This window comes from Aphidius gifuensis, linkage group LG4, assembly GCF_014905175.1.
Source record: "Aphidius gifuensis isolate YNYX2018 linkage group LG4, ASM1490517v1, whole genome shotgun sequence".
In the NCBI taxonomy this organism is placed as follows: Eukaryota; Metazoa; Arthropoda; class Insecta; order Hymenoptera; family Braconidae; genus Aphidius; species Aphidius gifuensis.
Genome location: NC_057791.1, coordinates 15,512,262 through 15,529,082, shown reverse-complemented (window position 1 = coordinate 15,529,082; position 16,821 = coordinate 15,512,262). Strand labels below are relative to the sequence as shown.

At 24.6% G+C, this 16,821-nt stretch overlaps 1 protein-coding gene across 1 annotated transcript in view; it reads right to left on the bottom strand.

Moving 5' to 3' along the window:
* LOC122855201 overlaps positions 1-16,476 on the bottom strand; it is a 52,095-nt gene extending 35,619 nt beyond the window's left edge. Inside the window, exons 1-2 of the mRNA XM_044156392.1 lie at positions 16,032-16,476; positions 12,499-12,693 (exon numbers count right to left, since the gene is read on the bottom strand). Of these exons, the coding sequence (XP_044012327.1) occupies positions 12,499-12,523 (25 nt within the window). The 5' untranslated portion in view covers positions 12,524-12,693; positions 16,032-16,476. The remainder of the gene's footprint in view (positions 1-12,498; positions 12,694-16,031) is intronic.
* Between the last annotated feature and the right edge of the window lie 345 nt (positions 16,477-16,821).

Sequence of the window (16,821 nt, the reverse complement as noted above, 5' to 3'; positions counted from 1 at the left end):
ATAAATTTTAAATCTCTGATAAATTTGCAGAGGGGTAGACAAGTCATTTGCCAAAAAATTATTGAAGTTACATTTTTTTTTTACCTTTAAAAAAAAAAAACAATCACGATAATGGCACTTACGCTTCTTTAACTTTAACGCAACGATATTTATAATTATTATAAAATTTTTTAAAGATAAATATTTAATTTGCTAATATTAAATTTAATTTTTAAATTCTTAGTACTTAAAGTCAATAAAATTTCTTCAATACTATTTATCGATTATAAAAAAGAAAAAAAAAATCCTAAAAATTCCTGTTAATTATATTTCTTTATCGAAATGATATTTATTGGTCATAAATTTTTATTGAATAACTGCGTAATTAAAAAATTAATAATTAATTTAAAAGTATACTTTTACAGATGAGAATAAAATATTTATAGAATATAACCACGCATGCATATCATCTTGCAGAGCTTTTCAGTTCTCTTTGGTTTGTCTTGTATTTTTTTCCTCTTTGCTATTCTACCTTGTTCGTGTCTTTTTTTTTAAATAGCTTAGGGGTGAATACTTCTGATGGATACATGAAATAGGGGATGAAAAGAATTTCGCAGTGTCAGCGTCCACGTTGTGATATCAGTGCCCATACATATATGCACTCGAAAAAATACCAGGAGAAAAAACACAAAGTGGTATTGAACATGAAGAGAATACTTTCGTGCCCTTCAGCATTAAAATTTAATGAGAATACGTGAGACTTTATAAAAATTGCAATACTAATTATATTTTATTATTTTTCATTATGTTTTTTTGTAATTTTATCACACTCTATACATTTATCATGTTGAATAAAATTTATGAACAATTATTTGTCTGGTACTTTAAGAACCATTAAATTGTCTCAGCAAGTTAATAAAATTTCAACACTATTTATACATATGTAAAAAATTTCCAACAATTATCCTGTTAGCCTCCAAAAAAATGATGAAAGTGAGCAATATTTTCATTACAAATTTTTAATTTTTAAAAATAATTTAACTACTATAAATGAATCATTAAAAAAAAAAGGATAATTAATTAATTAGCAGATTAAAAATGTGTCATTCATTAAATTCAATTAACCGATAAATTTTCTCAATAACCATTAATTGATTAATTGAATACAATAAAAATATATTGATTTAAATTATTTAATTAACATAATTATTAAACTATCCATTGTATTTCGAAAAAAAAAAGAAGAAGAAATTGATTAATTTTCTATTATTATTTTTATTTAAATTATCTATGAAAAAAATTATTGTAAATTGTGAGGATTCACAGCGAACAATGTGATATACGTGAATTGAATATATGACAATATTATTTGCATGATCTTTTTACAGTATTAAATGTGCAAGCACGTATATAAATTTACATAGAAGCCTTCAAGCCTTCAGCACTTTTCACATAGACCACTTATCGTTTAATATTGCAATGTATGCATACACACATACACAAATGTTTTATCAAAGTTTGACATTTAATTTTTATATATGTCTAAATAATAGAATTATTTGAACACCAAATTTCAACAGTTGATTCTCATATGTATCCCTCAGGCATCGGATTTCAATGATGATATTGTTTACACATTTACTGTTTAGTTGATTGTTTTTTTAAATTTTTGATATCCATTGGTTTGATAGAAAACAATTTTATCTAAATAATTGTAAGCAATTTATACTATAATTATTTATTTATTATGTACACTATTAACTCGATGAAACCTGTCGCTTTGGTTAATTGAATTTTTTGCTTTTTATTTAGTCATTCAGTTGAGAAAAAAAAATATAGAAAATGCAATTTGGATTTTAAAACAATTTTACAAGATTTTTTTGAGGCTTTATTTAATATTTGAATGAATTTTTAAATTAAATTTCAAGAAATGTAGTTTTTAATATTTATTTTACGGAAATTTCAGTTTTTATTTTTATAAATATAAATTTTTTATTTTGATGTAAAATATTATTTATCGTTGAAATTAAAGCTGTTTAATTTCAAGTAATTTTATTTAATTTTTATTATTAAATTAATATTCTTGGCTATATTTTAAAACTCAAAATTATTTTCCATTTTTTAAATATCTTTCATGGAATATACATTTAAAAAAAAAACATTAAAAATCGAATAAAAGAAAAGAGCTTTTCCAGTCGAAAATTTTATACATTCATTAAAAAAAATAATTAAAAAATAAAATAATAAACTTGCATGTATTTAATTTTTTTTCTAGTAATTAATTTTCCATTTGCTAAAAATCACACAGTATAAATAAATTAAAAAGCATACACCTGCATTTTCCTCTATTATCCAAATATAAATATTAATTGTTCAAAAGTAAATACCTTCTATTTGTCTATTAAAATTTAACTCTATAAATTACTGCAAGCTCAATGTATACACAGTCAAATAATCAATTTAATTTTCATCAACAAAAATTTGTAAATAAAAATATTAATATAACAAAAAAATAAAAAACAATAAATGTTTTATTAAAAAACAACATAAATAGTGTATCAGAAAATTTTATTTGAAGTTGTTATTGATTCGATTGGATCAAAAATAAAAAAAGGAAAAAAAAAAAAAAAAATTGAATAAAAGTATTTTATATTGAAAAATTGAAGAAAATTTTTTTCTAAAAAATATAGCAGGTGTTTTTTATCGTTCTAGAGATGAATAAAGAATACTTCATGACATTTGTTTCGAAATAAAAAATAAAAAAAATATCTCAAAATACTTTTTGTATTTTTTTTTTTATGACAACGAAATGTCGAAATCGATTGATTTTTATGATGGATTTTTATATTCAATAGAAAATTAGCCATTTAAATTTTTCGAGTACTATTTGCCTCAAGTTTATACCAGCTATGGAGCTATCATTTTATACATCAAGATTAGTTGAGCATTTGACAGCTAAAAGGAAAAAAATAATGAATAAATGATTGAAGATTAATATAAATATTAAAAATATGTCAATATCAGGTGGAGCCAGGTCTTGGATAAAATACTTTTATTGATATGAATAATATTTATAAACATTTTTCCTAAAAGCTCCACTTCTTTTTTTTTTTTTTATTATAAAAACTTATTTCAATCTTGGCTTACTTCTATTTACTGATTATTATAGTTTTATTTACTTTTTAAAAAATAAAAAGTAATGAAATGAAAAACTAATATAGAATTTTTCTATTTTTTGTTCTATTCAATATTTATTTACCCAGACAAAATCTGATATCAATATATTGGTAAAAGTTTAAATTACCTGCTGATTTTTAAAGGTAAATAGTCTATTTTTTTTTTTTTTATACTATTTTATTATTGATAAACAAGTTTCGTATAAATAATTTAAATTACGTGTTTATATTCTTGAAATGTACAATTTTTCTGTCATAAATTTCGATTTTTCATAAGAGCTTTACATAAAGATGAAAAGCACACAAAACAATTCATTTTGTTTTTATTATTTTGACGTGAATGTTTGTCAAAAATATAAACTAATTTTATTTATTTTGAAATCTATTGTATATCAGTGAAATTAAAACATTCCAAGACATAATTTTTAATTTTTTTATTTTATTTTAAATTAATAATTTAACAAGTTTAACACTTGCTATGTTTCCCTCGTTGGTGTTTGCCATAATTTCCCAGAGGACACGTGAGATTAGTAAAGCTTTCATTATATAAACATCAAGTTCATCAAGCTCTATGGTAATATTACTCTATTACTAATATATAAATTCAAATAAAACCATATAGAAAATTGTAAAGTTAATTTAAACAAAATTCTAGATGTATATTTAAATTAAACAAAAACCCTCAAATAGTTAACCCAGGTAAGTATAATTAAATAAATAAAACTATGTTAAATAATGTACATACAAACGAATATATATAAAAGAACATACAAAATGATAATTGCACAATGTGAACACTTTGATAGAGTTTTATTTGCAAATTGCCTTGAGCAAATTACACTTTGGTTCATGTTCAAATACTTTGTTAGCACATGGAATTTTTTATTATTTTTTTAAATTTTTAAACTAAGAAGTAGTTTTCTTTTTTGAATGACTTTGAAGATACTATAATAAAACATTCACGTTATTCATAAATTATTACTGCAAAAGTTTCGAAATAGAAATATGTTAAAATTAAAATTTGCAATTCGAAATATTCAATTATTTCGACAATACAAATTGTTTGTTTCGTTGATTAACAAAACTTTGTTCTATATGAAATTTACAAATTTATAGTTGAATAATTTTGTGGCTATGTGTGCATTGATTTTATATGATTATGTAAATTTTTTTTTGGCTTCAATTTGATTACATAAAACAAGTGACACCACGACTTCAAGCTTAGTAACCCTTCGTCTATAAAAAAGGCTTATTTTCTTTTTTTTCTACCATAATAAATTAACTTACGAAACAATAAAAAAATTGTGGTTTTTTTTTTATGAATATAACATTTGATTAGTGGTTTTATTTATTTATTTAATCCATTGGGGAAGATTTAATAAATCATTGCTATTTGATCAATAAATTACAAAAAAAAAAAAAGCTATTTCGATTTATAAAAAATTTAAATAGAAAAATAAATTTTGGATTATCAAGTCAATTTTAATTTTTTTTTAAAGTTAAATTGAATATTTTTAACGGAAATAATATTTTTATTTATATATCAATTGACATTATCATCAATTTCAATTATTTTTTCTTGTCAAAATAAGCTGTAACTTTTTTTAAAATTGTTTTCCCAAATGAATAAAGACAATTCCAAGTGTCAAAATATTAAAGTGACAGAGTGACTTGAAAAAACGATGTAAAAGAAAATAATACAAATAATTCATGTCTATTTGTTTCAATTTATTATTCAATTTATAAATAAATAATTTACCTATGTTTAATAAATTTTAAAATTTTTTTTTTTTATATTTACTTGACTTTGAATCATTGTTTATCGATTTATATTTGCAAAATAAAACACTGTATAATAAAAATAAATATCTAAATTTATGTCCATCATAATAAATGGATATACTTTTATTATTTAAAAAAATATGAAAAGTGATAAATCAAGATGTTGAATTGACGTTGACAACAGAGACAAGTATAAATGTCATCATGACAGTACAATTTTAAGAGAAACAAATCTTCTAAATAAATATTTGAACAAGTTCAATGTAATCTTAATTATTTCGATTCTCTAGTTCCCTCCAAAATATTATTTTTAAATTGTTTTATAAATACTTATTCTACTCAAAATTGTTTCTATTATAATACATGAAAAATTAAATTCAAAAATAGTATTTCCACTCAAGAAAATTGCGGTTATTTGACGTCAGAGAATTTCATAAATCTCGTTAATTATAATTCAAGATAATGTCTTATAAATTCACTGAATTTTTCTACGCTAATGTCACATTTGTCCAAAATTTATATGCAAAAATCAAGTAGTAATAATTTAACAGTTTTTCCAAAAATAAATTCACTCCAATTAAAATAAAAATCAATTGAATATAATAAATTTTTTTATTCAATATTATTCTCATTTGCCAGAAAATTATATTATTGGAATAACCTAAATATATTTTTAATTTTTTTTTGTGCCAAATAACAACAAAAAAAATAAAATTAAAAAAAGTCTTTTGCAAAAAATTACATATACTTGAAAAACTACTTTCTCAATCTTTTGAATTTTTTTTTCCTCTTTCTTTTTTGGCTCAGCATTTCAATTTTTTTATTTATTTTTTCATTTTTATTTATTACCATCAGGGCAAGATTTCCATTTATGGCGTAGAATTGCTTATCGTCTAAAAGTATTGACGACTAAAAAAGATGAAATAAGAGAAACTTTTTTGGTCGTAGAACCATGTAATAATCCATCAAAAATAGTTAATAACCTTAGCGAGTATTTTTACCTTAACATTTTTCTTTAATACTTTTTTCTATTAACTTTACTTTGAATTTATTGGTAAGCCACGAAAAAAAAAAAAAAAACATATTTACTTTCCTCAAAAGAAAAATATATATATGAAAATGTAAATAAAATTTCTAGCAGTAATAATTTATGTTTTTTTGAACGAACATTTCGAGTATGAATATTGTAAATTAATCTATGAGCTCTATTTTCATGAGAAAAAAAAATAGCACAAGTATTTGTGAACAAATAATTGAATGAATATTTTAAAATATATTCTTCCACAGCAATTTTAAACAGCATGAAAATACAATTTGCCATAGTGGCTTACACAATAATCACCGATAAATTATTCACATACTCTATGTATACAAATCTACCACAATGAGCAGCAAAAAATTCAATAAAAATTATCATGCTTGTACAGTGGTAAGCGTAAATTACAATCCATCGAAATGTTTATTAGAAATTGGTAATTTGAATTTTTTTTTTTATGTAAATTATATACGTATTATGGTAATAAAAATAAATGATTGCAACTGTTGAAAAGAGCTTTTTTTAAGAGTTAAAATTCTTTTACGTAGGCGAAGCCTATAGTATTGAATTCACTCGCGTTTTTTAAAAAATGATCATATCTTGCAAAGTAATAAAGTTAGAAGAATCGTATTAGGACCAAATAATTCGTCTATAATGGTAATTTATATAAATTTTAAGAAAGCAGTTTTTAAATTTTTTAATTTATTGTATTTGATAATTTATACTGTCTTTAAATATATTAAAATTAAAAATCAAATTATTGACTTTTATCAAAGATAATTTACTTGACTATAAAATAGTGATATTTTCAAAATACATCTCTCAAAATATTATGTTCATCCCTCAAATTATATTTTAACGATACTTTAAGTATTTTATTATTTTTTTAATCATTTTTCGAAATTTATTTTAATGTTGTTTTATATACGTTTTAAATACGTTTTATAAACGTATGAAAAATATTTGATGACTCAAGTATAACTACAAAAGAAAATAAAAAAAAAAAAAAGCTCATCAGTCAAAATTTTAATTAGAAAATTATTCTTATTAATTTTATATTTTTTTTCTTATAAAAATTTTTAAAATTCAGTAAAATATAATTAAAATTTCTTTGACACGTGTTTTTTTTTTTTTTTTTTTCGTTCGACCACGTGGCATCCACGTAACATTTTCTTTCTCACCCGGACGTGAGTCATGCGGTGGGAAACATTTTTCGAAAATTTTTCCTGGCGTTAGCCAATGGCTGATCTGCAGAGGGCGAACTAGACAGTAATTCCCAGAATTACTCGGTAATTCCTAGAATAAGCGACCTCTAGGACTTCTAGTTTTTGTCTAGGATTGTCTAGGATTGTCTAGGATATATAAAGGGCCTCCCAAACGATTTTTAGTCAGTTCTTCTTTGGTTTCGTCGGGTTAATATCATTCTAAAATTTTCCGTCCGGTAAATTCGTGGTTAGAAATATTTTAAATTACCTCGTGGTTGCTCGGTGTTAAAAAAAAAGTACAAGTTTAAAATAGTAAAATAGTTTCTTAGATTTTTGTTGGTTCGTTTTAGTTTTCGCGGAGTGAACATCGTATCGAATTTTTTCGTCTGTTAAATTTGGTTAGAAATTTTTAAAACGACCACGTGTAGATTGACTCGTGATTATAAAAAAAAAAAAAGTGAAAGTGCAAGTGCTAGTGATTCATTACAAAAAAAGAAATCTGTAATTGAAATTAATTAAAGTGATATAATAAAAATGATAAGTGATAAAGTGAATATAAGTGTAAAAAGTGCCAGTTGCTGATTTGGGATTAATTGGATTATTGGAGACTATGCGTGCCGTTGTTATTTTTGGATTATTGGAGACTACCTTGACAATTTCTTCATGGCTTCGCTGAGAGGATGTGATAAAATTTATGTGGATTATTGGAGACTACCTAGACGACTTTTTCATGGCTGTTTGCTGAGAGGATGTGATGGAATTTATTTGGATTATTGGAGACTACCTGGACGACTTCTTCTTGGCTGTTTACTGGCATAAGGTAAGTTCCTCTAGATCATGATTGACTAGTTGTAATTTTTAACCCATCCCGGAAAAATGCTTCAATATCCTTGAAGTTTCAAAAAATTGTTGCTATATTTTTTGAAGCTTCTTGTCGTTCCATTATTTTATGTATAGATTTATTTTGACTGATTATTACAATAATTATATATTCAATTTTAATGCTAAATTAAATATAGTCGTAGTGTAAAAGTCAAAATGAATCGACCTTGTCTATCTCAAACAGAGTAGACAAGGGTGATTAGGAATTATTATCTATCGTGAAAATTTATAATAGATAAATTATCACCCTATTTTCCATTCGCGATGTATTTTTTTTATTTGATATTGAATGCACGTTTCCAAAAACAATAATAAAATTTTCAAGTATGTTTCAGGTTTTTTTTCTGTTTCAGGTTTTTTTATGATTTCAGATTCAGTTTATTTTCAGATTTTATTGATTTGTCAATTTTTATGATCAGTTTTCAATGAATATTATGATTTTTTCAGGATTTTACACAATTTTTTCAAGTATGTTTCAATTATTTATTTTTTTCAGGTTTTTTTATGATTTCAGGTTTTTCAAGATGTTAATATTATGATTTTTTTTTGTTTCAGAATTTTTATGATTTCAGGTTTTTCAAGATGTTAATATTATGATTTTTTTGTTTCATTTGATTTCAGGTTTTCATTTTATTATGATTTTGTTTCAGGTTTTTATGATTTCAGGTTTTCAAGATGTTAATATTATGATTTTTAGTTTTTATGATTTCAGTTTCAAGATTTAATATTATGATTTTATGGGTTTTCAATAATATTATGATTGTAATATGATTTTAAAGATTTTAATATTTTCAATAATATTATATATTGTATAGTGAAATAGTGAAGTGTGAAATAATGATAGTAAGTGATAGTGGCATAGTGATTAAGGCCTAGAAATGTCCTATCACAATTAGTGATAGTGGCATAGTGGTTTGAGCCTGTAGAAATGTCCTATCATAGTGAATAATAAAAAGTATACCTGCTGCTATGAGCGCGGGTATAATTATATATATATATATGTTCATTTTTTTTACATGCGCGCGCGTTAATAATTGCTGCTATGAGCGCAAATATTAATAAATATATATTTAAAATATATACCTGCAGCTATGAGCGCGGGTATAATTACGTATATATATTTTTTTTTCATGCGCGTGCGTTAATAATTGCTGCTTTGAGCGCAATCCGAAAAATTTGAAAATCCGATCGAAATAATTCTAGCTGCAGCTAGAAATCCTGCGAAAAGTGGATTAGGTCTACTGGAGAAACCACTTGACAAAAAAAAAACGAGTCAAAATGTCTTACCTCCTGGGTGGCTTGGAAAAGACACCCTTAAAATTTACCTGTTATTATTAATTTATTATTTTTCAGCTTCTAAAATTTAATCAACATCTATGTATTGCTAATTTAATTGAAATTAACGAATTATTATCACATAATGTAATTTTCACTTGAAAAAAATTATCAAAATTTACTGTACACTTTATTTTATTAAAAATCTAAAACAACAGTTATTATTTTTTTTCGATTTATTTTTATATTCTTTTTGAAAATAATAAATGATTGATTATTGAGTTTATTCTTGAAATGTTGCCAGCGTTTTTTTTTTTTTTTTCTTGTATTTTTTTATTGAAAGATTATTGATAAATATTATTAGCCAATCAAGTGAATAATATCAATTACATTTGTGATAAATTTAGATATATTTTGAATATATTTTTTCAACTTGAAAATGTATATATAAATCATAAATTATATCCAAAAACTAATGAAAATATAAATCGTCAAATTTCGTTTGAAAAAAAAATTTTTAATTAAATATTTTTCTGTTACTATTGGCTGTTATTATATGGAGTTTAAATAATCATTATATCTAACGATCTATGTTACCCTTGTACACACCCAAGGGGCAAATATTTGACAAGAAACTTAAAGTTTTTGAGGGTGTATATGTAAGGGATGATTTCAAGCAGACAGATCGTTCAACTGAAAAAGATAACTGCCGATAAACCTCAATTCCTTTTACAAGATTTATGGTAAGTTGGATAATTTTAAACGCATGACTGACATGTACAATCATAACCGAAAGTTTATTTTCTTCAATGTCCATGAAGCATAAGTAAAAGGGTAGTTTCCAATTGGCAAAACAGCATTTTTTTTTTTGCTCTAATTTCTTTAAACGTTTAACTCTATTTGGAACAAGCGTTATAATAAATTCATTTGGATAAATTAATTAATAAAATTGTTGATTGTTTCAGTTGAAATTTTATAATGAATTGTATTTTTTTATTTTTTTTATGGACTTGAATATTTATTGAAGATAAACAACAAAGGTTAAAATGACAGTGACCTTTTATAATTCACCTGGCAAACTTTTCAATCTCTTTTGTTTGATTTATTTTATTTTTTTCTTTTTTAATTATTTCTTTTTAATTTATTTTTTTTCATTTCTCTAAGAAAGCTCAGTCATTTTATTATGAACAAAGATCATAGTCCCAATTCGCTTCATGGAAAGTAGAACGAGTTGAAAATCTGTACTAAAAAAAAAAAAGTATTCTAGCATTATGTGTAAAAATTGCAAGCTTGCATGGTATATGAACTTTGAATATATAAATATATGCAATTTTTTTTTTTTACTGTTTGTAATTATCGGGAAAGTTTTAACTGTGTGGCAGAACAGCTGGTGATTTAAACAATCAAAATGAGCAGTTTTTTTTTTCAAATAAAATTATTGTTGAACAATTTTTATGTTAAAATGTTCTGGAAATTCTCAATCAATTTACATGAAAGACTTTCAATTGATATATATATAATTTAAAAACAAAAAAAAACCATCGTAAATTAATTTAAAATTTCAGTTTGTTTATTGTCAGAAAAACAAAATATTTATACATTCAAAAAAAATACATTGTGTTGAATGAAAAATAAACAAAAGTTTAGTCAAATGAGAGGCAGGTTAGGCTTTAATTATAGATCATGTATATTTTAATATATTCGTATGATAATTGATCGTATGAATAATCAATAATTCGTATATCAACTCTGTAAAATAGAAGTTAAATTGAGGGTTCGATAATTAAATCACTAGAATCCTTGATTAACTTGAAAACACGATTGATTTCGATTATCGGTTTATTGGAAAATTTTCAACGATACGCCAAATTGACGATTGAATATTTTAACAGTAGGTCTCACCAGTGAAAATAGAAAGAAAAAATGAATAAACAATATACGAGTAAAATACAAAATGATAGAGTTGAAGTTGTATTTTATATTATATAATTATTTATAATTAATTTAAGAATAAATAAAGGTTTAAATTAGAAATATAATTGCAGCTTATTTTAGCAAAAAGAATACTATGCATTGCGCACTGCGTGGTATTCTAATGGTGTCTTTTGGCGGAGTGGGACGGGCAGCCGATATTTGAACTCGGGTCGTCTCCGCCACTACGTGACACCGAAAACGATGGTAAAGTTTATCTTTATCAATATTATTTTTATTTATAGATTTAATTTTTAATTGTCAACTGGTGATTTAGTTGATTATAATAAATTATTGATTGAATTTAGTGGGTTAATTCAAAAACAAAAATAATTATAATTTAAAGAATTACATAATGATTTCAAAGAAATACAAAATAAAAAAAAAACCACTAGTTCAACTTGATTGGTTGTGCAACTTCAATATTACACTTGCATAACTGTTCTTTTGAAATTGTAATTATGCAACATGCAAGCACTTGAAATGATTTTTTAAAGGATCAAAAAAAGTTACTCAACCGTCAAAAACTAAACTATAGCTAAAAAGTTTATAGCAATTTTAAGGAAATTGTTTGCTATGTAAACGATGCATGCATTTATGAGTTTTTCATATTAAACGCAAGACAACAATAAGTGGGTATTTTATTTCCAAATTGTCGACAGCAATTGAGTGCAATATATATGCTGAATAATAAATTCACTATAAAATAATTAGCAAAGCAATTTAAATTTAACTACTCAAATTATAGCGATAATAATAGTAAATCTTTTTGTTACGTTATTTTTATGACGATATAGTGTAATACCAATTTTTCAGAATAATCCATAATGAATCGTCAAATATTTAATGGATGGATATTATTACTTTTTCTTTTTTCAACAAAAGTATAAAAATTTCAATGTTGTAAAATCGAAATCGTGTTACACAGCTTGGATAATAATTTATGATGCGTCTAATTAATTAGTTAATTCAGGATGCAGTTGTCATGTGTGCATAAATGCCATGGTACTGACAGCTTTTTAAATGTGCAATTGATTTTGTAAATAAAATAAAATTGATGATCCCTACTTGAATTTAAAAATAAATAAATCAAGTCATGTATATGTAAGCATCAATGAACTTGACAACCTTTACCTTATACTAAATTTTAAATTTATATACGTATATAGTAAAATTAAATATTTAAACTTACCCTTCATTTTGCGTGGTGTGTGCATATGTGTGATGTACCCTATGAAGATTGTACTCCTGCTGCGTTATGTGTGTTAACACACACCAATGTTGAAATTATTAATAATTCCAAATAAAGGTAAATAGTAATCCGATAATGTCAGATAATGGTCACCTGGCTGACGACACCACTTGCCTCCTGATATTTTATTATTTGCTTAAACAAAAAATAAATACATATTCTTCATAAACACACATGAATAAATAACACTGAGATTTACTGATTTAAAAAGTTTAAAAAATAAAAATAAATACAACAAAAAATAAACACACTTTTGTCACGTAAGTTTGTTAAAAGTGTGTTAAAGTAAAACCCTCAATAAAAAAATGATTAAGCAAGTACACTCACACATATACACTATATGATAATTAAAAAATCTCTACTAATTTACAAGAATGTTTATGACGTCTATGAAAATACCTAGGTCATTTTTATTTTACTTATGTTAAACAATTTTATTGTAATTAACTTTGATCACGATTTTTTTTATTTTCTTTTTTACGTTGACTTTTGAAGTCTCAAAAAATACCCATGAGTTGAATTTTATTTCAAGAAAAGCATAGCGTTAAGCCTGAGCTACTATTTCCTTTGTGGTTTCAAGTGACGTCCTACTTTAAAGAAGTCAACGAGTTTAGAAAAATTTGGCTAATTCCAATTATCCCAAATTGAAGATTTAAATTTCACAAGAAAAAAAAATAAATTACAATTAAATATTAATTTTATATAATGCATAATAAAAATAATCGGTAAGATAGAAAATATAAAAAAAAAAATAAAAGCTTCTTATTATATGGACTATAGCAAAACTGATATCTCTTGCGAACTCACGTTCGATATTTACGACTTTTTTTCGCGGTCATTTCAACAAATCCCCTAATGCAATGTAAGCTTCGTCGTAAATATAAGTCTCTCAGGAGTTTATAGACAGGCAGCACATGTATATCCAATGCCCAAAGATTCCATACTGCATTTTTTTTTATTCTGTGTTTATGGCTTGATATAGACACAGCATTAACAAGCAGTGTAATTTTATATATCGTTAGGAATTATAAATAATAAATTAATTTTATTGTAAATTATGTGTGTTTCATTATTATGTATCATTATATCTATGTTCGGGAGCTTTTTAGTAATAGTACATTTTATTTTTATTAATTCTCTAAACACATATGCTTGTAATCACAATAAAAATAAAAACTTATGCCATTAATATCATTGCTCCCTTGAGAAACGTTGATGTACACATTAAAGTAGGAAAATCCTATAGAGTTTATTTGATAAAAGCGATAAATCTACTAAGGATTATCCTTATCATATTGACTGTCCACTCTATGCAAAATGGGAAATACTTTATTCAATAGAGGGATGAAAAAATTGTCACAATTCTTCAGCGAGAAAAATGACTTGATATATTTTTAGATGATCACTTTTACTGATAAAAATAAATAATCACATATCAGATAATATTATATTATTGATAAAAGGATAAGATTGTGTAAACGCACTAGAAAAAAATGAAGAAAAAAATATAATACCAAGCTAAAAATTTTATTTGAAATGTCAAAAGTTCAAACGTTTTATTGCTTGAAAATTATTCGCGATAAACTTTATGCTTTTTTTTTTTTTATTTATTCTATGAAGATTTAAAATATACGTCGTCAATTGTTCCGTTGAAAACTTACTATCTTCGTGAAAAATAAATAGATAATCTTCGTTTGAAAAGTTGGTGATGTTTTAAAGACAGTCATACTCGTTATATCATTCTCATTATACTCATTGTCTTTTATAACCAAAAACAAATAAAAAGATAAGAGTAGGTATATAAAAAAACGACTCTTGTAAAAATTCTTTGTATATACGTATATTTTTACCTGACAAACAGAACGACTTGAGCTTTTTTTTTTTTTGTTTTTTTAAATTCCCGGCATTTAACAAAAATTATACAAGCATTTACGAGAAAAAAAAAATAAATGAGATAAGTGTCTGTGTTTAAGATATTGAAATAAAACGTGCTTCTTGTTATTGCTGTGTTTTTATAATAAAATTGTGGAGAGGCCCATCTTCACAGAGGGCATTGTATTTTTTAGAATATTTTTATTAATTATCATAAAAAAAAAAAAGCCCAGTACTCAAGCTTTATAATTTTTAACACTTTAAATAATAATAAATACATAAAAAGTGCGTTTATAAGTTGAATAAAAAATAACAAAGATTCAAAGAATATATTTATTTAATAAAGTTTAAATTATAAAAGGGAAAAAGCTTCAACCTGGGGAGCTAGTCCGCTCTGTTATTATCAATTGAAAAATTTTTAAAATAAAAAAAAAAGCTTGTATCTGTGAAGTTGGGAATTTATTACATCAACTCTAGGAACTGAGCCATTTTTATATTAATTTTTTTTCATGTCGAAAACACTCAAAGTAACGCAATGGAGCATGAAGTTGAAGATAGGTCTTTTTTATTTTTATTTCAATGTTTTTGATAGTTAGGCCTTTCTGTTATTGAGCCAACAATATACAACAATAAATATTTTGTAACAGACAATCATCCAAATTATTTTCCATCTCAATAGTTATACAAGTAGCAAATTTATTCACATTTTATATAGCGATAAAATAGCATTTTTCATGTCTATTATATTGCAAGAGAGAAATCCTGTGAGATCTTGAATCTAGACATTTACAAAGAGTTATTACATATTTCATTTTAACGAATGAACGTGCTGTGTTACAAGCCCAGATGGTTTATATATTTCACATGCATTCAATCTGAGACAGTTAAATATATGAAGATATAATTTCAATACACAAAAAGACGTGCTTTATTTGTATTTGCGTTTAATGAAAAAAATACACTGCACATGAGCCCCGATTGACTAATAAAAAAAATTATTTAAAAAAAAAAAAACCATGTTGGTTTGTTAACTCACAAACCAGCTTTACATTTGCTAATAAATTTTCTTTCTAAAATCCACCCCTAAAGTCCATGAAAAAATTGCTAAACAATTCTCAAGTTTCTGAACTTTTAGGCTGCGTGCCAACGACAAATAAAATACAACCAACATTGAACTATTGATTCCATAAAATACATCTAAATTATTTATTGCGTCAATTTAGAAAATTTAAATTGACATAATAAAATCAAAGTCAAAATAACACATTATTGACTCATTAAAATAAAAGCGGGAATGAAATAATAATGATCAAATATACCCTTTGGCGGATTTTAAAAATATATATTTTTTATTATTTAAATTTAAACTTTTTCTTTAACACAAATTGTAACTGTATACGATAAAGTAAGTTCCTAAAACTTTGATGAGAATATTAATAACTTTATATGAACCCCACGGCGATTTTAGTATACAAAACTAAAACGAACCATCAAAATGAATATTTAAATAAGTTTTAAACAAGATTGGAAAATGACCTCATCACCAAATCATTCACAAAAAAAAAAATAAACAAATTAAAAATTTAAAAATAAACAAATACCTTTTTTTTCCATAAATATCAATTGACAATATCCAAAAAGTATATCCAAGTGTCTCAGTAATCAGACACACTCTTTCAATCACAATAAAAAAATAAATAAAAATGATAAAAAAAAATTTAACTGTATAAATGCGTTAAAAATCAAAGACAAATAAAAACGAAAAGAGAAAAATAAAAAAAAAAAAATTGAAAAATAAAAGAAAATATTTAAAAAAAAAAAAGTAAAATTCACTTGAAAATGAAGCAAGGTAAAGCACTATTGCACGACCGGCTGTTTTGTATAGAAGAGTTAAAAGCAAGTTGTGCAAAAAATTGTGAATATGACCTAGTTTTGAAGTAAAATAAAAAAAAAAATGAAAAATTTAGGGAAAGGGATTTAGAACTGTTGTACTTGAGGTAAAATGTGCGGGTAATGTTGACGCGATTGCAACGCGAGTCTCACTGAAAAGCTCAAGCTCAACGTATAAAATGCTTGGTGCCTCCGGGTCTGTAATATACAAAATATTCATCTGCACATTGCTGCCTGCGCAACCCCTTCTTATTGCTAAAATAATTTGATATATATATATATGCTGAATCAGGGATTAATAAAGGACAAAAATATATATATAAAATATTTTTGTCTCATTTTGTATTGAAGCTCCCAGCAGTATCCAACAGCAGTACCAGACACCAGTGCCAGAAGCCTGGAGCCAACGATGAAACCCTCGCCATTTCGCTTGTTCTCTTCTCTCGAGGTTCCCTTTTACTATTTTCATCCCTCTAACAATTCTCTCTCGTCTCTCATCCC